The 20,098-nt window shown below is 45.7% G+C and overlaps 1 protein-coding gene across 1 annotated transcript in view; it reads right to left on the reverse strand.

Annotated features, from left to right (window-relative positions):
• Positions 1-20,044, reverse strand: part of DEF6 (DEF6 guanine nucleotide exchange factor) — a 77,487-nt gene extending 57,443 nt beyond the window's left edge. Inside the window, 1 exon segment of the mRNA XM_030221358.1 lies at positions 19,905-20,044. Within this exon segment, the coding sequence (XP_030077218.1) occupies positions 19,905-20,000 (96 nt within the window). The 5' untranslated portion in view covers positions 20,001-20,044.
• Positions 20,045-20,098: the final 54 nt, after the last annotated feature.

A 20,098-nucleotide genomic window follows, 5' to 3' on the forward strand; every position in this document is an offset into this window, starting at 1 on the left:
GCACACCGCATGGCGGAGCGCCAATGACAGCAGCGGACAGGTCCCTGGAGGGGGATTGGGGGACAGCTGGATCCCTGGCCATGGGTGGCTGCAGGGGGGCCGGGGGATGGAGCGACAGCAGCGGACAGGTGCCTGCCTGCAGGGGGGGTTGGGGGACAGCTGGATCCTTGGCCTTGGCCATGGGTGGCTGCATGGGGGGGCCGGGGGATGGACCGCCAGCGACAGCAGCGGACAGGTGCCTGCCTGGACGGGGGTTGGGGGACAGCTGGATCCCTGGCCATGGGTGCCTGCAGGGGGGGCTGGGGAACAGGACGGTCACTGGACACAAAAACCTTGCTAGCGCCCGTTTCATCTCTCAAAGAAACAGGCCTTTTTTGCTAGTGCTTCCATAATCAACTCCTCCTAAAGCAGCTAACCCTACGCATTCAAGGAATCTATACATAGTTTTAGCCAAGATAAGACCGGGCAACTTTCAGAAAGGTCATTTTACTGACGTTTTCAAAAATTGAAACAAATGTAACAACATTAGTTTGATCTCACTGTAACTATAAAGAGGAAATTAAAGAAAAGGGTAACAAAATGATCCCCCATCAGCTTTCCTTCCCTTAGTGCTTTGTTAACAACTTCAATAACGTGGCCAACATTTTCAAAATGATTTAAATAGCCAGGAGAGGTTTCTGGTCTACCACTACAAATCATTTCTATAGCGCTACTAGTCGTACGCAGGGCTTCACAATTGAACATAAAGAAGAGACAGTCCCTGCTCAAGAGAGCTTACAATCTAATTCAGGACAGACAGGATAAATAAGGGATAAGGGTAGGACAGACAGATAGGACACGTAGGGATAAGGGACTATTGAAGAGAGGAAGACAAGATAAAGGTTACGAACAAGTGAAAAGTTAGGAGTCAAAAGCAACATCAAACAGGTGGGCCTTTAGCCCGGATTTGAAGGCAGCCAGAGATGGAGCTTGACGTAGCGGCTCAGGAAGTCTATTCCAGGCAAGATAAAAGGAACGGAGTCTGGAGTTAGCGGTGGAGGAGAAGGGTGCAATTAGGAGAGATTTACCTAGAGGTTTCTGGTCATTTAAATCGCCTGTCTAACCAGTATATTCAGCAACACTTCACCGGATAGTGCCACTAAACATAACCGGTTAGCGTCCAAGCTGAAACTGGCTATTTTGTAGGCATTCAGGGGAGGAGTCAGCACTTAAGCGGCTAGGATAACTGCATTAATTGGACCTCATTAAAAAAAAGTCCTATCTTGAAGTGGTTCACCATAGACAGTAAAATGCTGAATACCACGGGCTTATCGCACACTAAATCTGAGCTACCACCGGCCCAACGCGGCCGCCGGCGGTAGTTACATAAGTACATAAGTAGTGCCATACTGGGAAAGACCAAAGGTCCATCTAGCCCAGCATCCTGTCACCGACAGTGGCCAATCCAGGTCAAGGGCACCTGGCACGCTCCCCAAACGTAAAAACATTCCAGACAAGTTATACCTAAAAATGCGGAATTTTTCCAAGTCCATTTAATAGCGGTCTATGGACTTGTCCTTTAGGAATCTATCTAACCCCTTTTTAAACTCCGTCAAGCTAACCGCCCGTACCACGTTCTCCGGCAACGAATTCCAGAGTCTAATTACACGTTGGGTGAAGAAAAATTTTCTCCGATTCGTTTTAAATTTACCACACTGTAGCTTCAACTCATGCCCTCTAGTCCTAGTATTTTTGGATAGCGTGAACAGTCGCTTCACATCCACCCGATCCATTCCACTCATTATTTTATACACTTCTATCATATCTCCCCTCAGCCGTCTCTTCTCCAAGCTGAAAAGCCCTAGCCTTCTCAGCCTCTCTTCATAGGAAAGTCGTCCCATCCCCACTATCATTTTCGTCGCCCTTCGCTGTACCTTTTCCAATTCTACTATATCTTTTTTGAGATACGGAGACCAGTACTGAACACAATACTCCAGGTGCGGTCGCACCATGGAGCGATACAACGGCATTATAACATCCGCACACCTGGACTCCATACCCTTCCTAATAACACCCAACATTCTATTCGCTTTCCTAGCCGCAGCAGCACACTGAGCAGAAGGTTTCAGCGTATCATCGACGACGACACCCAGATCCCTTTCTTGATCCGTAACTCCTAACGCGGAACCTTGCAAGACGTAGCTATAATTCGGGTTCCTCTTACCCACATGCATCACTTTGCACTTGTCAACATTGAACTTCATCTGCCACTTGCACGCCCATTCTCCCAGTCTCGCAAGGTCCTCCTGTAATCGTTCACATTCCTCCTGCGACTTGACGACCCTGAATAATTTTGTGTCATCGGCGAATTTAATTACCTCACTAGTTATTCCCATCTCTAGGTCATTTATAAATACATTAAAAAGCAACGGACCCAGCACAGACCCCTGCGGGACCCCACTAACTACCCTCCTCCACTGAGAATACTGGCCATGCAATCCTACTCTCTGCTTCCTATCTTTCAACCAGTTCTTAATCCATAATAATACCCTACCTCCGATTCCATGACTCTGCAATTTCTTCAGGAGTCTTTCGTGCGGCACTTTGTCAAACGCCTTCTGAAAATCCAGATATACAATATCAACCGGCTCCCCATTGTCCACATGTTTGCTTACCCCCTCAAAAAAATGCATTAGATTGGTGAGGCAAGACTTCCCTTCACTAAATCCGTGCTGACTTTGTCTCATCAGTCCATGTTTTTGTATATGCTCTGCAATTTTATTCTTAATAATAGCCTCCTCCATCTTGCCCGGCACCGACGTCAGACTCACCGGTCTATAATTTCCCGGATCTCCTCTGGAACCTTTCTTAAAAATCGGAGTAACATTGGCTACCCTCCAGTCTTCCGGTATTACACTCGATTTTAGGGACAGATTGCATATTTCTAACAGTAGCTCCGCAAGTTCATTTTTTAGTTCTATTAATACTCTGGGATGAATACCATCAGGTCCCGGTGATTTACTACTCTTCAGCTTGCTGAACTGACCCATTACATCCTCCAAGGTTACAGAGAATTTGTTTAGTTTCTCCGACTCCCACGCTTCAATATTCTTTCCGGCACCGGTGTCCCCCCCAAATCCTCCTCGGTGAAGACCGAAGCAAAGAATTCATTTAATTTCTCCGCTACGGCTTTGTCCTCCTTGATCGCCCCTTTAACACCATTTTCGTCCAGCGGCCCAACCGACTCTTTGGCCGGTTTCCTGCTTTTAATGTATCTAAAAAAGTTTTTACTATGTATTTTTGCTTCCAACGCTAATTTCTTCTCAAAGTCCTTTTTTGCCCTCCTTATCTCCGCTTTGCATTTGGCTTGGCATTCCTTATGATCTATCCTGTTACTTTCAGTTGGTTCTCTTCTCCACTTTCTGAAGGATTGTTTTTTGGCTCTAATGATTTCCTTTATCTTACTGTTTAGCCACGCCGGCTGACGTTTAGTCTTTTTTCCCTTTTTTCTAATACGTGGAATATATTTGTCCTGAACCTCCAGGATGGTGTTTTTAAACAGCATCCACGCCTGATGCAAGTTTTTTACTCTGCGAGCTGCTCCTTTCAGTCTTTTTTTCACCATTTTTCTCATTTTGTCGTAATCACCTTTTCTATAGTTAAACGCTAGCGTACTTGATTTCCTAGTTTCACTTCCTTCAATGCCAATATCAAAACCGATCATATTATGATCACTGTTATCAAGCGGCCCTCGTATCGTTACCCCCTGCACTAGATCATGAGCACCACTAAGGACTAAGTCTAGTATTTTTCCTTCTCTTGTCGGCTCCTGAACTAGCTGTTCCATGAAGCTGTCCTTGATTTCATCAAGAAATCTTATGTCCCTTGCGTGTACAGATGTTACATTAACCCAGTCTATATGCGGTTCTGGGTTGAGCGTGCGCCATTTCCGGCACTTGGAAATTTTAAACATTTTTTCTAGCACGCTGGTAATCGGGCATCGCCACACTCTGCCTGGTTACCGCTGGGTTACCACGGGAGCCCTTACTGCCACCTCAAGGGGTGCCGGTAAGTGTTTCCCGCTGCATGGCCACGCGGTAAGAGTTATCTTACTGCGTGGCCATTTTTTTTGGGGGGGGGGGGGATTTTACCAGCTGCGGGAAAAATGGCCCCCACCGCTACTGCAGGGCCCATTTTCCCACAGTTTTGTAAAAGGACCCCTTAACTGGCTAAGTTTTAGCCAGCCAAATATTGCCTCATAGTCAGTGCCGGAGCCAGGACTTGGTTGGGCACTGAATATCCCAGTATAAAGCCAGTAAGTGGAGTGGAGGAGTAGACTAGTGGTTAGTGCAGTGGACTTTGATCCTGGGGAACTGAGTTCAATTCCCACTGCAGCTCCTTGTGACTCTGGGTAAGTCACTTAACCCTCCATTGCCCCTGGTACAAAATAAGTACCTGAATATATGTAAACCGCTTTGAATGTAGTTGCAAAAACCTCAGAAAGGCAGTATATCAAGTCCCATTTCCCTTTCCCCTTCCCTTCCCAGTAATAGAGTAGTTTCAATCCAAAATTAAGTCCAAATGAACAAAGATTCAGGTCCTTCTCTTAAATTGTTTCTACTTATATGTTAAATTCAAATCAGTTAAGTATATAAAAACTTCATTAAGGGTGACCACATCATCTGGAGTTTTGGTCAGTTTCATTTCCTAATAGCTGTTAATTTTTCCTTTACAAAGAGTTTGGTAAGTTTATTAAGCCACTCTTGGTGAGCCGGTGGAGAACTACATATCCAGTTTTTAACCAATACACATCTTGCCGCTAGTAAGCAGTTGCGAAAGAGAATTGTGGCATGAGGTGAGCCGGAACTGTAATTGTCCTTACCCGATGCAAATATATCGTACTGGTGTGGCAGTGATATGCCTGTAATAGAGGAGTTTGACTCTCGTATCTTAGGACTAGAGGACATGAATCGAGGTTGAAGGGGGGGGGGGGGCAGACTCAGGAGTAATGTCAGGAAGTATTTTTTCTCGGAAAGGGTGGTAGATACGTAGATATGTGAAATGCCCTCCTGCGGGAGGTGGTGGAGTTGAAAACGGTAATGGAATTCAAACATGGATGACATAAACACAAAGGAATCCTGGTTAGAAGGAATGGTTCCGTGGAATCTTAGTGGAGATTGGGTGGCAACGCCGGTAATTGGGAAACAAAAACCAGTGCTGGGCAGACTTCTACGGTCTGTGCCCTGAGAATGGCAAGGACAAATCAAACTCGGGTATAAAGTATCGCATACCATGTAAAATGAGTTTATCTTGATGGGCAGACTGGATGGATCGTTTAGGTCTTTATCTGCCGTCATTTACTACGTTACTATGTAACAGTGGATCTGGATTTCTGGACAATACTCCCACTATCAATGTTCCCCATCCTCTTCAACCATGTGGCTCAGTCAACTAATCCCATTTACACATTATGGTAACAGAGAGATAGGATCACAGCAAAATTTTAGTTTGAATTTCAATCAAAGATGCAGCTAATTTAGTTGTAAATTCCCAAATTTGATCCTAATCCTCTCTCCATAAGGGACCTAGACAATACTCCTATTGACATTGGTATCTCAAGGGTATTTATTATTATTGTTACATTTGTACCCCACACTTTCCCACTCTTGGCAGGCTCAATGCGGCTTACATGGGGCAATGGAGGGTTAAGTGACTTGTCCAGAGTCACAAGGAGCTGCCTGTGCCTGAAGTGGGAATTGAACTCAGTTCCCCAGGACCAAAGTCCACCACCCTAACCACTAGGCCACTCCTCCACTCTCATCAGTGTCTCCCTTATAGCACCTTATAGATTGGAGATGAGATGTTTAGGTCTTTTATCCAGAAAAGCTTTTTTCTCTAGTCTTTTGTGGTTCTCTAGTAAAGTGTCTGATGGCTGAAAAATACTTCCTTATCAAAAAGTTCTAAAAATGAGCGTGCACCTAATAATCTTCTATCTGAACGTTCCCATTTTGCACTTCCCGTATCTCTACTGAAAGATTGTGCTGTGACTATTTTATTCATTTGTTGGTGTCTGTGGATACATCACCATCAATGCTCCCCTTCACACCCCAGTTCTATCTTTTCTTAGGGAAACTGGGGCTACAACTTCCTGCATGTGATAGGGTAAAACCAGGACTAGACCATCCTGTTCAGACTGACCTAGGTAAGGTAGCAACCCTAAAGACAGGCTTTTGAACCGGAGGATTGTACTTCCTGTTAAAAATACATACATTGCTAAGAAAAATTGTTTTCTCCTGGATCAATCTCTTCAGCTCTGTAGGATACATCTATTACTCTGGTAGCGCTATACAAATGTTAATAATAATAATTTGGTGAAACCTGCCTTCTTTGGCACTGCATCTGCTGTCTGATAATTAAGAGACTTATCCTTGGTCTGATGTGTCTTGTCTCTTTAATCTCTGGCTGCAGCTGAAATAGAAGCTTCCTGTTTCCCTGTGCTGCCACATGGTAAAATAAGCCACATCTGTCAGGTCCTCTAGTCATGGCCCTTGTCAGGTCCTCTAGTCATGGCCCTGTGAGCCCAGGACAGCTATTCCCTGCCCTGTCCACCCTTCCTTGCTGTTCTGCATCTTGTGATCCTCAGGATCAGATTTGTAGATCTGCATAAGGTTACGTCTCTGTACCCAAGGCAGGTGCCAAAGCCTGCACTGCAAATATGACAGGGCTGGTTTCCTGTTTGTTCCAGCTCAGATCTGTTTGCTTATTGGTTAAAGGGGCAGTGCTTCAACTTTTGAATTCAGCACTGGTGTAGTTCACAAATTTTGTGGCTTTTTAACTTTCAGCATCCTGCAACCTAGGACCAACCAACCGTTGTGTGTCTAACCACTTTATCCCTGTAATTTTATTTTGATTTGGGGAGTAGTAGGTACTGCTTGAACTCTTGGAATGGACTAATTCCCCAGCCCCAATGCATAAAAATATGAAGTTAGATAAAAGAAGCAGAAAAGTTTCACTTTAGAAGATAAAAAGTCCCATCTTTTCAGCACTCAGATACGGCAGGGTGAAAATAGATGTCATAAAAGGACAGTCATTATTCGAGGATGTCAGTAACAAAAAGAACACATCCTGAGCTTTGTATTCTAATTCCTCTGATTAGTCTGAAATGGAGCAGATCTGAGCTGGAAGTCACAGACATGGGACATACAAATAACTGACAGTTGATTGACAGTCATTCCTGTCACTGAAGAGATACTTTGATAGCTCAGGTGTCTCCCTGCACCGCAATTGTGTGACATGGCAGGGCCTAGGCACCAATGAAGGGGTAGGTTCTATAGAACATTCCAGAGCCAGCTTATTAAAGATAAGGAACCAGATTCATATATATGGCGCCTGAAAAATCAGCACCAAAAATACTTCCGCTTAGGCATACTCTGTAAACCATGCCTAGATTTAGGCGCGGTTTATAGAATAGACCTGGCGGCCATGCCTGTGCCCAACACTAGGCGCATCCATTTACACAAATACCGACGCCTAAGTTAGGCGTAGCGCAGGTGTATTCTATAACCATGCACGTAGATTTTCAGAACTCCCACGGTCCGGCCATTCCACGCCTCCTTTTTTGGCAGCGCGCATTCGAATTTACGTGCACCACTTGACAGAATATGCCTAGCAAGCTGTGCGTGTAAATTCTAATTAACGCCAATTAGTATCAATAACTGCTTAAGTTGCAAGTATCGGCACTGACTGGTTTGTGAAGTAATTAAATTGAACGCGCAAATCCAGAATATAACCGGATTTGTGCACAAAAGTTTGGTCGTGCTATATAGAACCTCAGGGAAAGTGTGAGAGACTCTTGTGACCTGTCTGTCGGACACAGAGTACACACACAGCATGGGCAGTCGGGACACCTCACCCTCCATCCTCAATCAAACCAGAGACACAGCTTTTGTGTGAAAATGGACACAGCTTTATAAACGTAGATCCCAAATACTAGATCCAAACCTCCTGAGCTATGTTACATCTTTACACCAGTGCTACGGAGCTACACACAAACACTGTAATCACCCCAGACCCACCACATGCTAAGCCTGAACTCCTACCACAACCTCGTTAGGGGTCCTTCGGGTATTTACTCAACAGGCAGGTGGCCAAGGTTTCGTTCTCCCCCCACCCCAGTGCATTGCCATCTTGCAAAAGATAAAAGTACCCAACTCAACTCTAACTCTCCACTGTCTCAAGTGCAAACTTAGGGGTCTCTTTATTAAACCGTAGCATACCCTAAATGCTGTGCCTCCTATTTTATACCTACGGGCCACGTGAAAATTAGCAAACTAATGTCCATTAGGGCGTGCTATGCTTAAGTAAAAGGGCCCCTTAAACTCTTTGGGGACACAAAAATACCTACCACACCTGAATGCAACTCACCTTAAGGTGCAAAACTAAAATTAATAGTAGAAATGAAAAGATTCACCTCTGCCATTAACTTACTGTGACACCCTGAGCAAGTCCCTGGGCCTCCAAAACCCTGCTGGAAACAAAGCGTTTGTCTTAATCTGGCTCTCTGCGCAGATTTTTTTTTTTTTGTTAAATTCTGAAAAGAACGACTTCATTTTCTACTGCTGTCAGTTCAGCACTTTTCCAAGCACTAGAAATGTCAAAATAAGACACGGTGATGAGAACAGCAGAGGATTTCACAATCCTAGGCACGGGGCAGCACTATTTATAACCCAAATTCACGTTTTAGATGCCTCGTCAGGAAGTTTACTTCAGTGGTATGTGTTTTAAACTTCTTCAGACGCACACATGACTGAGGCCCTCTCAGCTCTGCCCTTGAATTGTATCCCTAACAGGGGGGGTTGGCTCCTGTCAGAAAACAGTACAGTCAGGGTGGTACCCTAGCAGATAATGGAAGAGCAGTGCTGGCTCTGCCTCCTGAATTATCTTCCCTTATTTTCCCAATAGCCCTCCCCGCCGTCTCAGAACTCCATCCCCCCCCCCCCCCCCCCCTCCTCCACACACACACTTTTGTTTCTGGTGTGGGCATAGGTTAGCACTTGTAGCTTTTCATAACCAGGGTTAGTTTAAGTTCCTTATTCCTTTGCTCTTTTCAGGAACTTCATAGTTGCACAGAAAACAAACATATCATTTAACTCTTATCTTTGCCAAAATGCACCCTCTCCTGTTCTCTGCTGCCCGTCTCATCTTCCGCCAGGGTCGCTTTACTCATACTACCCCTCTCAAGACCCTTCACTGGCTCCCTATCCATTTTCGCATCCTGTTCAAACTTCTTCTACTAACCTATAAATGTATTCACTCTGCTGCTCCCCAGTATCTCTCCACACTCGTCCTTCCCTACACCCCTTCCCGTGCACTCCGCTCCATGGATAAATCCTTCTTATCTGTTCCCTTCTCCACTACTGCCAACTCCAGACTTCGCGCCTTCTGTCTCGCTGCACCCTACGCCTTGAATAAACTTCCTGAGCCCCTACGTCTTGCCCCATCCTTGGCCACCTTTAAATCTAGACTGAAAGCCCACCTCTTTAACATTGCTTTTGACTCGTAACCACTTGTACCCACTCCTCCACCTACCCTCCTCTCTTCCCTCCCGTTCACATTAATTGATTTGATTTGCTTACTTTATTTATTTTTTGTCTATTAGATTGTAAGTTCTTTGAGCAGGGACTGTCTTTCTTCTATGTTTGTGCAGCGCTGCGTATGCCTTGTAGCGCTATAGAAATGCTAAATAGTAGTAGTAGTTCCGGTACTGAGACCCAAACACAGCTCTTTCAGCGAACCCTAATCCTGTTCTGCAGCATTCCAATACTCAGAGGCACTCACACAGCTCTGCTCCTGTGCTAATCCTGTTTGCCACACTGGTGTTTGTTGACATCTTTATTGCCAATTTTTTGTTACATTTGTACCCTGCGCTTTCCTACTCATGGCAGGCTCAATGCGGCTTACATGGGGCAATGGAGGGTTAAGTGACTTGCCCAGTCACAAGGAGCTGCCTGGGCCGGGAATCGAACTCAGTTCCTCAGTTCCCCACACATTCCATGTAGAAGTCGGCCCTTGCAGATCACCAATGTGGCCGCGCAGGCTTCTGCTTCTGTGAGTCTGACGTCCTGACTCACAGAAACAGAAGCCTGCGCAGCCTTCTACATGGAATGTTGCTAGTGGAATAGCAACATTCCACGTAGATTCTCCAATAGTAGCAACATTCCATGTAGAATCTCCAATAGTATCTATTTTATTTTTTATTACATTTGTACCCCACGCTTTCCCACTCATGGCAGGCTCAATGCGGCTTACATGGGGCAATGGAGGGTTAAGTGACTTGCCCAGAGTCACAAGGAGCTGCCTGTGCCTGAAGTGGGAATCGAACTCAGTTCCCCAGGACCAAAGTCCACCACCCTAACCACTAGGCCATTCCTCCACTGTTGCTACTATTTGAGATTCTACATGGAATGTTGCTATTCCACTAGCAACGTTCCATGTAGAAGTCGGCCCTTGCAGATCACCAATGTGGCCGCGCAGGCTTCTGCTTCTGTGAGTCTGCCGTCCTACTACTACTACTACTACGTGTCTCTTGTTCAACTGCTTTAAAGTTCATTTCAAACAAACCCTAAATAGGAGGGGGCCAGATACCATTCACATCACTTCACGCTGGAAAATCACAATGGTACTAAAAATGGTACGATGTGATACCCACAAGCGAGCCTTCTCCGGAGTAGCCCCCACGCTCTGGAATGCACTGCCTGAAAGGCTCCAGTTAACACAAGACTATCTGTACTTCAGGAAGCAGGTGAAAGCTTGGCTCTTCAACCAAGCCTGGAATGGAAGAAGTAACTAACTTGTTAGTCTCACTCACACGCACAAGGAGTGACATGGGCTGATGTGTTTATCCACTTCTACCCTAGCTGAGATAATATTTAACTATCTCTCTGATCTCATGAGCACCTTTCTTTAAATTAGTCACTTTATTTTCTAACTCCTCTTACTCTCTTACGTATGTATATGTTCCATTTTAGCTTATACCCTACACTGTCAATTAAAATATTCTATTACGTATTGTTTTGACATTGTAAGTCGTATACTATACCATACTTTGTATTATTTGAATATTTTTACTGCTGTAATTGCCTGTTGCTCATGTTTGATCTATTCTTACTGTACACCGCCTTGAGTAGGGGGGGGGGGGGGGGAGGAGCAGAAACCTCTCTTATAAGTAATAAGGTGGAGTGCCCCCAGGTAGATGTAGCCAATCTTAACATGGTGTCCTGCATCCACATCCAGGGACCTTGTGTAGGACACTTGGCTGGTGGCAGAGAGAATCTTCCTGCTACAGTCAGGCATCCCGCTGGGAAGGAAGGTAGGTGGGTGGGTGGGGGGTTTAAAGCCCCTGCAAGTTCCAATAGGCCATCTTGTCCAAGGGTGGTGGGGAGAGAGTGATCCTCCCACCCACCTTCTCATATACTTGCTCCTTTTTGTTTCATCAGACGTTGCAGCTTTGCTGGTGGGAGTAGCTGAGCCTGAGGTGTTGTAGTACTGACTTCATCAAGTTGATGCTGGTGCAAACAGGATAGCAGTACACGGGAGGGACACTTTCTGATTCAGGCCCCAATGCTCAGAAGCAAAATGCGGGTGCTAGAGACAACTGGTGCCAGACTAGCGTCTGCATTTGCTGCTGCAAAATGTTCACAGCCAGCGAGCACATGAAATAAGGAGCTCACCAGCTCTGAACACAATCAGTGTTGTCAGGGCTGCGGGTTTCTCGCCCAATTGGACTGCTTTCCGCGAGCCACTGCAGCTTTTTCACGCCGCGTGCGGGTTGCGGGATTTTGGGCGACTTTTTAAAGCCCTGCCAGCGGTTTTTTCCCCCGCAGCCACTGGCCGCGGGTTGGCTGGTTTTCCCACGGCCGCAGCCAGTAGAAGCCCACAGAGGCGGGCTTAATGACGTCATTTGTATGCAAATGGCTGCATTAATATTTATCAATGATGTCATTCATATGCAAATGACCTCATTAATATTTATTAATGATGTCATTCACATGCAAATTGACTTTCTGAAGGTTTTGGGCTGGCTTTGGGTGTGACAAAGTTTTTCCATCTGGCAACACTGAACACAATGAGCATGTGGGCAGGAGTGGAGGAGCCTAGTGGCTAGAGCACTGGTCTTGCAATCCAGAGGTGGCCAGTTCAAATCCCGCTGCTGCTCCTTGTGATCTTGGGCAAGTACTTAACCCTCCATTGCCTCAGGTACAAACTTAGATTGTGAGCCCTCCTGGGACAGAGAAATATCCAGAGTACCTGAATGTAACTCACCTTGAGCTACTACTGAAAAAGGTGTGAGCAATAATCCAAATAAACAAGGGTGCTGCTCCTGCAACAAATCCTACATCAGCTCAGAGCCCTGGTCCAGTGGGGCCCAATATGACCTAACCTAACCAGAATACACGAGAATGAGTAAGAGGAGGGGGTGCTAGTACCAGGGGACAGGAGAGGGGGTAGGCAAGGGGCTGAGTCACATTGGTCCCCTGTTGCAGGTCCCACCACCAGGGCATTTGGTGTGTGGGAAGGAGTGAGGCTGGTATCACAGGCCTGGGAGAAAATCCTAGTCTATCAGACCCCTTCTGCAGGACAATTGTGCCTTCAGCCCAGGCACAATCCTCCTGCCGAAGTCTCCCTATCATCCATGCTAATAACATGCATATATTTGCATGTTATTAGCATTGATCATAACGGCATTCTTTTCCCACACTGCTCCGGCAGTAATTTTATGGTGCTGTTCAGAACAGCGCAGGGAAACTGATCATTGGTACATCGGTGCATGGAAAAGGTTGGTCAGCCTTGCTCACGCGATGACAAACACGACTCTCATCATGTGAGCTCTTGAAAGCTTGAAGTTTGGCTCAGGTACTCTCGTTAATCTGAATGTTTTTCTTAGTTGTGCACATAATAAAGCTGCAACCAAGTCGTTACCATTGAATCAAGGTGTCTATGTAGTTACTGATCAGATTCTGGGCACACTGGGGCTGGGTTACAGCAGCACAGTTGCCTATGCTTTGAGATTTTATTGGCTTCCGTTGGGCATCTGGAGAAAAGCAAATAAAAACCAAAAAGGATTTGCCAGTGTACGACTGGATGTCGGGGGGTTTCTCGGGGCCTTTTCCTCTGTGGAGCTGATGGGTGTATTTGCTGCAAGTGTTGAGAACCCTATATATTTACATGTGCTAATATTGCCATTAGCACGCAGCCATTAAAAAAAATTACCACATGAACACTTACCGACACCTTTTTGCGTGGGATAAACATAAAGGAATCCTGCTCAGAAGGAATGGATCCTAAGGAGCTTAGACGAGATTGGGTGGCAAAGCCGGTGGCGGGAGACGGAGATGGTGCTGGGCAGACTTACACGGTCTGTGCCAGAGCCGATGGTGGGAGGCGGGACTGATGGTTTGGAGGCGGGGATAGTGCTGGGCAGACTTATATGGTCTGTGCCAGAACCGGTGGTGGGAGGCAGGGCTGGTGGTTGGGAGGCGGGGATAGTGCTGGGCAGACTTATACGGTCTGTGCCCGGAAAAGGACAGGCACAAATCAAGGTAAGGTATACACAAAAAGTAGCACATGTGAGTTTATCTTGTTGGGCAGACTGGATGGACCGCGCAGGTCTTTTTCTGCCGTCATCTACTATGTTACGAGACAGGAAACTTATTCAAAAGAGAAAAATAAAATACAGGCTTGCTTATGTTGTCACTACTGGGGAGGTTACAATCCATCCTCTCTCAGGGACCCCCTAAGAGTGTTAATCCTTTAGTTGGACTGAAATCACCCAACACATTTTGAAAAAAGTCAGCATTTTAAGGGCTCCTACCAACCCGACCTGGAAGACTTGGTAATGAAGAAATGAGTCCTTTGACCCAGCCCCCGCTGATTGATCTTACTGTATAAAAGAGGAGGAGAACTTCCCTATGAGGAAAGGCTAAAGCGGCTAAGGCTCTTCAGCTTAGAGAAGAGACACCTCAGGGGAGATATGATGACAGAGGTCTACAAAACACCAAGTGGAGTAGAAAGGGTAGACTGAATCGCTTGTTACTCTTTCCAAAAACACAAGGGCCTGGAGGCACACAATGAAGCTCCAAAGTAGTACATTTAAAGCAAAGCAGAGAAAATATTTCTTTACTCAATGTGTAATTAAACTCTAGAATTCCTTGACAAAGAACGTGGTAAAAGCAGTTAATTTAGCAGGATTTAAAAAAAGGTTTGAATAATTTCCTGAAAGAAAAGTCCATAAGCTGTTATTAAGATGGATTTAAGAAAATCAACTGCATATTTCTAGGATAAGCAGCATAAAATCTGCTTTACTGTCCTGGGATCTTGCCAGGCACTTGTGACCTGGATTGACCACGGTTGGATACAGGGCTTGATGGACCTTTTGTCTGTCCCCAGTATGGCAATGCTTATGTTAGGTAAGAAACCAGAAAAGATGGTTTAGAGCACAGAATGAGAAAAAGAATGTTAAGTAGACCTACTGCTTGGGCTCTTGGCATATACATTTCATTTAAAAACATTAGCTTTGCTAAAGAGAACACAAAGGCATCTATCTGAATGGCAGAAAGTAGCCATGTACGACGTTCACCAGCTCCACACAGACCATGTAATTTACTCCACTATAATTTCTTTACTTAAAGCAAGATGTGTTTCAGTGAAATCTTGTATGATTTTTTTTTTTCAATGGGATCAGGAAAACCTGTCCATTGTATATTTGACTATTTGCACGTTCCCAACATCAATCCTACAGAGCCTTAAGACAATTAAAAACGTGCTTAACAGAGGAAAGAAAGAGATGATAGAATCTTCAAATATTCAGTGTAGGAAAGTCAAAGGAGAAAATTCATCTGTGCTGAGAGGGATGATAGATGCCAGCAGAGGTGGTGCAAACCCAAGGCCGGCCCATGGGTATCTGACAGGGTAGGTCAGGGTGGGGCAACCATGGTCCTTGAGAGCCCTAACCCAGTCTTTCAAGATTTCCACAATGAATTCATTTGAATGAACTGCTTTCATTGTCAGCAAATATATCTCATGCATATTCCTCGTGGAAATCTGAAACCTCAACTGGGTTGTGGCCCTCAAAGACTGTGGTTGCCTAACCCAATACTAGGTAAAACTGTAGCCATGCATCCCTCATGGTCCAGCATCTCCCCTCCCCACTCTTCCACCAGCTGGGCTGACCCTCATCTCGGACTGTAGAAGTATGCCACTGGCATAAAGTTCACCCAGGCCTACAGCCGGCAAGAAGCCTCCAATACCTGCATGTGTCCCCACCCTCTCCAAACTTCCTATTTTGGAGGGGGCAGGGGCAGGGGCAGCTGGCCTTGAGCACGATCATCTGCTCAGAAACCCCTCATTGGCTGCACTGAATCTCATTTATTGACTGACTGCAATACTAGCACCACCACCACCACTGTGATGCCCTAGGCAGATGCCTGGTCCAGTTTGTGGTAGGGCCGGCCATGTGCAAACCAGTAGTGTGACAGAATTCAAATTAGCGGACAGACAGAGAACACTGATAGGAAAAAGTTTGCAAAAAAAACAAACAAACCCCAATGTAACAACCTCTCACCCTTCATCCCTTGAGGCAAGAGGAGAGATGAGATCAGAAATCAAGGGGCAGATAAAGAAAACATAATCAAGTGATGGTTCAGACCATGGGGTAGATTGGCGGAAACCATTAGGCTATAATTTCCCAGAAATCAAACAGGTCAGAAGCAGCCGGATGCTCACACAATTGTCGGAGCCAGCTCTGGGTGAAAGTGGGTGCTGAGCACCCCGATATCAAGCAAGCTGAGAAGGTTAGGGCTCTTCAGCTTGGAGAAAAGGCGGCTGAGGGGTGATATGATAGAAGTCTACAAGATAATGAGCGGATTAGAGCGGACAGATGTGAAGCGTTTGTTTACACTTTCAAACAACAATAGAACCAGGGGACACAAGATGAAGCTAGAATATGGTAGATTTAAAACAAATAGGAGAAAGTTTTTCTTTACTCAGCCATGTAGTTGGACTCAGGAACTCGTTGCCGGAGAATGTAGTGACAGCAGCTGGCCTTACAGAGTTTAAGGGGGGTTTGGACAGATTCCTGAGGGAAAAGTCCATTGTACATTATTATTTTTTTTTTTTTTGGGGGGGGGGGGGGGGGGAGTTCTTGAAGCCTGGATTCTTGGTTACCACTTGTAACCACTCGCCTCCACCTACCCTCCTCTCCTCCTTCCTGTACACATTAATTGATTTGATAACTTTATTATTTGTCTATTAGATTGTAAGCTCTTTGAGCAGGGACTGTCTTTCTTCTATGTTTGTGCAGTGCTGCGTACGCCTTGTAGCGCTATAGAAATGCTAAATAGTAGTAGTAGTAGGATTGGCCGCTGTCAGAGACAGGATGCTGGGCTCGATGGATCCTTGGTCTTTTCCCAGTATGGCGGTACTTATGTACTAAGCTCCTTCATTGTGGCCAGGGAGAGGTCATTTGCATTGAGTCTGGCATCCCCAATCAGTTTGAAATACTGGCACTGGTGCGGCCAATTCACAGAAACCATCTCACCAAGGGGCTATTTTACAGAGCTGCAGTAAGCCCAATGCAGGCTTACCACTGGCTCTTTCGGGACTACTGGCAGCTCAATGTGGCTGCCGGCGGTAGTCCCGCCCCAAGCATATATCATTTCCAGGGGGAAAAGAAAACGCCCAGAAATGGCTTGCGTGGCGGTAACTGGGCATCGCCACATGCAGCCTGGTTACCACCAGATTAGTGCAGCAAGGGCTCCCCATCGCATGGCCATATGGTAAGAGTTCTCCTACCACATGGCCATGTGTGCTGGGGGCTTTTTTACCCGCTGCGTTAAAAAAGGCCCTGGCGCACGGGAAAAATGCAGCTTCGTACAAGGGCCCCTAAAGCTTGGTTGCTGTTTAGATGAGAAAAGCTGGGGGGGGGCATGAGGGGGGTTTAATGTTGGATTAAGTAGGGGAAGTCCACAAAATCGTCAGACCTCATAAACTTGCCAGCTAGGGACACAAAAAGATCAGCACGCACATTCCTGAATCTCTACTACCCCAGCTGCAAAGGACTTAAATATAAATCCACATATGCATCCAGCTTCTCCTACATAAGCGCGCAACTGTGGAACGCACTACCAAAGGCCACAAAAACAATGCACGACCTAGCAATCTTCCTAAAACTACTGAAAACCAACCTGTTCAAAAAGGCGTACCACAATGATCTATCCTAAATACTAGACAACTAGACTCTACATGAACTAGACAAAACCGAAATCTCCTACGTTATACTAATGAAAGTTACGCACCACCACTTTATTTCACATACCGGAAATGAACTTTCTATAGTTGATTGTCTGACTTATTCTATAATTCACTTTATCATTTAGGAACTTCAGTGCAATAACACTGTGTATTCTACTTTACCATTTATGCACCTTAATGCAATACCACTTTTATTTCTTGATCCGGAAATGGCGATCGCCATTACGGCATAACGTAAGCCACATTGAGCCTGCAAATTGGTGGGAAAATGTGGGATACAAATGCAACAAATAAAGTTGTGTGCTCATTTAAGCAACAAGGCAGAGAACCAGAGTGAACCAACTCATTAGCTAAATGATTAGAACACGGTCAGGGGCATATGTTCAAAGTTCAAGCCCCCCCTCTCATGGCAGCGGGGGGTGGGGGGGGGGAGGAGGGAAGCCACTCCACTTTTCTACTTTGGTACATTTGTGAAATGGAAAACCTTTGGGCAATCAAATGTCATACCCTTGCTAAATGGGAGACTATTTGGGACCCTTTCTTGAAGCATTGTTCTTGTTGATTTGTTATTGGGAGTACTGGTGCATTGGTTATCCAATAGGGGGTGGGGTGTTAGTTGTGGTGTGATGTTCAAGGGTCTCTGTTGTAGTTGGTTGGAGGGAGGTAGGAAGTAGGGGGGGGGTTCAACTTACGAAAATAAATATTAGAAGTATCTGCGGGAGGTGGTGGAGATGAAAAACGGTAACGGAATTCAAACATGCGTGGGATAAACATAAAGGAATCCTGTTAAGAAGGAAGGGATCCTCAGGAGTTTAGCGGAGATTGGGTGGCAGAGCTAGTGCTGGGCAGACTTCGACGGTCTGTGCCCTGAAAATGGCAGATACAAATTAAGGTAGGGTATACAGAAAAAGCAGCACATATGAGTTTATCTTGTTGGGCAGACTGGATGGACCCTGCAGGTCTTTTTCTGCCGTCATCTGCTATGTTACTCTGCCTGAAGTTTTAAGCCCCAATTGAGCAGCATTGTGACAACTTCCTACCTCTACGTTACCCAATGCAGAACTAGCAGCACTTAATGCATCATCTCCTGCCAAGCACAGGGCCAAGGCTTGTGCTAAAAGCCACAAGAATCACATGGCTCTTACTGTGAGTCTGGGCCCCGCAGCGTTAACAGAGCTGCCTGCATTAGGTAATTAAAGGTGGTCAAAAATTCAAGTAAACCTAAAACACAGCAGCCCAGTTGCAGGAACAGGTTCTGTACTCTGCCTCCTCCTAGGGCACAGGGTTTTTTCCTTCCTTATGGCTCCTCTCCATGCACTACAAGGGCTGCTTGGGCTGGTTTTACACCATTGGAGCCTCGAGAAATGATAAATTATGCAAACAGCAGTATATGAAAATAACAAAATACAAAGAAATAAACCAGGGTTCAAATGCCACCGCTGCTCCTGGTGACCTTGGACAAGTCACATCTCCTTCCACTGCCTCAAGTACAACATTTGGTTATAAGGCCTCTCTCTGGGCCTAAAAAATACCCAATGCACCCGAACAGAAATCAACTTGAACTACTGAAAAGTCAGAGCTAATCCACAATGAAAAACTACTTGTATAACATTAGTTTGCCTATTTATTAGAGAAGACCAAGACTCCTGCTGTTTGAAACAAAAGCTTATTTAGAAGAAAGCCCGAAAGGACACAGCAATATAAACGATTTCAGCTAGAAGTATGCGATTTTGTACTGTTTTGCTTTCCTGTGTTCTAAAATTAGAGCACACCAAATGTTTTAGGGGGCACTGAAGTGAAATAGCACACTTTAAAAGCAAACAAAAAAACAATTTTAGGAAATAAGATAAAAATAAAATATTCTGCCTGCACCTTCCCCATCCCTAAATTTCAGCAGGAAATTCATCAGAAAACTGTAAACGGGGTTAGCCCAGCCACCTAGAGATGGGAGCCTGCCACAGTGTCAGAGAACTGCATTTACCGTATTGACAGATTGATGGAGTCGGTGGTCTGGGCAGGGGGAGGTCACCGTGTAGTGACACTGCTTTTATCTGATGTATGAGAGGGCTTTCTATGCTCTTGCGATGCTGTTTTTTTTTCCCTTGGAAGGAGGATGGAGAAAAAAATAAGATGAGAAATTTTATGCACAGAAGGCCTGGGGTGGGAGCTGCTGGTTAGAACGAATGAAAAAAAAGGAAACCTGAATCACTATCAACTTGAAACCATGTGTAGAAAGCAGTGGTGGGAGTTCAGAGGGGGGCCTGTGGGTCTTCCCTTGATCACGTCTGACGTGGACCTTTTCTGCTAACTTTGCGGTAATTATGGAACTAAACCGCGACCAACAAAATCTCCGAAAAATCTAAAGGCACTCAACCTCCGCGAAAACTAAGTCCAATTGTCTGATTCTGCCTTTAATTCACTGACTGTAGCGATTCCCTCCCGCCCCGACCCCCCATTATCTTCCAAATCAGAAATCATGCAAACACTAAATGCCACACAAAAGCCCGACCAACCTGAGAGTTAGCTGAATCCCGACGAGGAGATAAGGATCAAAGCCCGGAATTTGGGCAGCCGCCTCCTCCTCCTCCTCCCCCCCCCCCCTCCTCCCATGTGCTTACTTTGAGCTGGGATTTGGACACTTTGCCACTCTGCTCCGCGTCCAGAGCATTGAAGGCGTACCAGATGGATTTCAGCAATTCGGTTCTCAGGTCCATGGCTAGAGCATCGCTGCTAGCTGCAGCCTTGCACAGCCCACCCCTCCCCGCTGTCGTTATTTACTGCTCGATCCCCATCCGGTGTCAGGAAGCTGCAA

The sequence above is a fragment of the Microcaecilia unicolor genome, chromosome 12 (assembly GCF_901765095.1).
Source record: "Microcaecilia unicolor chromosome 12, aMicUni1.1, whole genome shotgun sequence".
Taxonomy (NCBI): domain Eukaryota; kingdom Metazoa; phylum Chordata; class Amphibia; order Gymnophiona; family Siphonopidae; genus Microcaecilia; species Microcaecilia unicolor.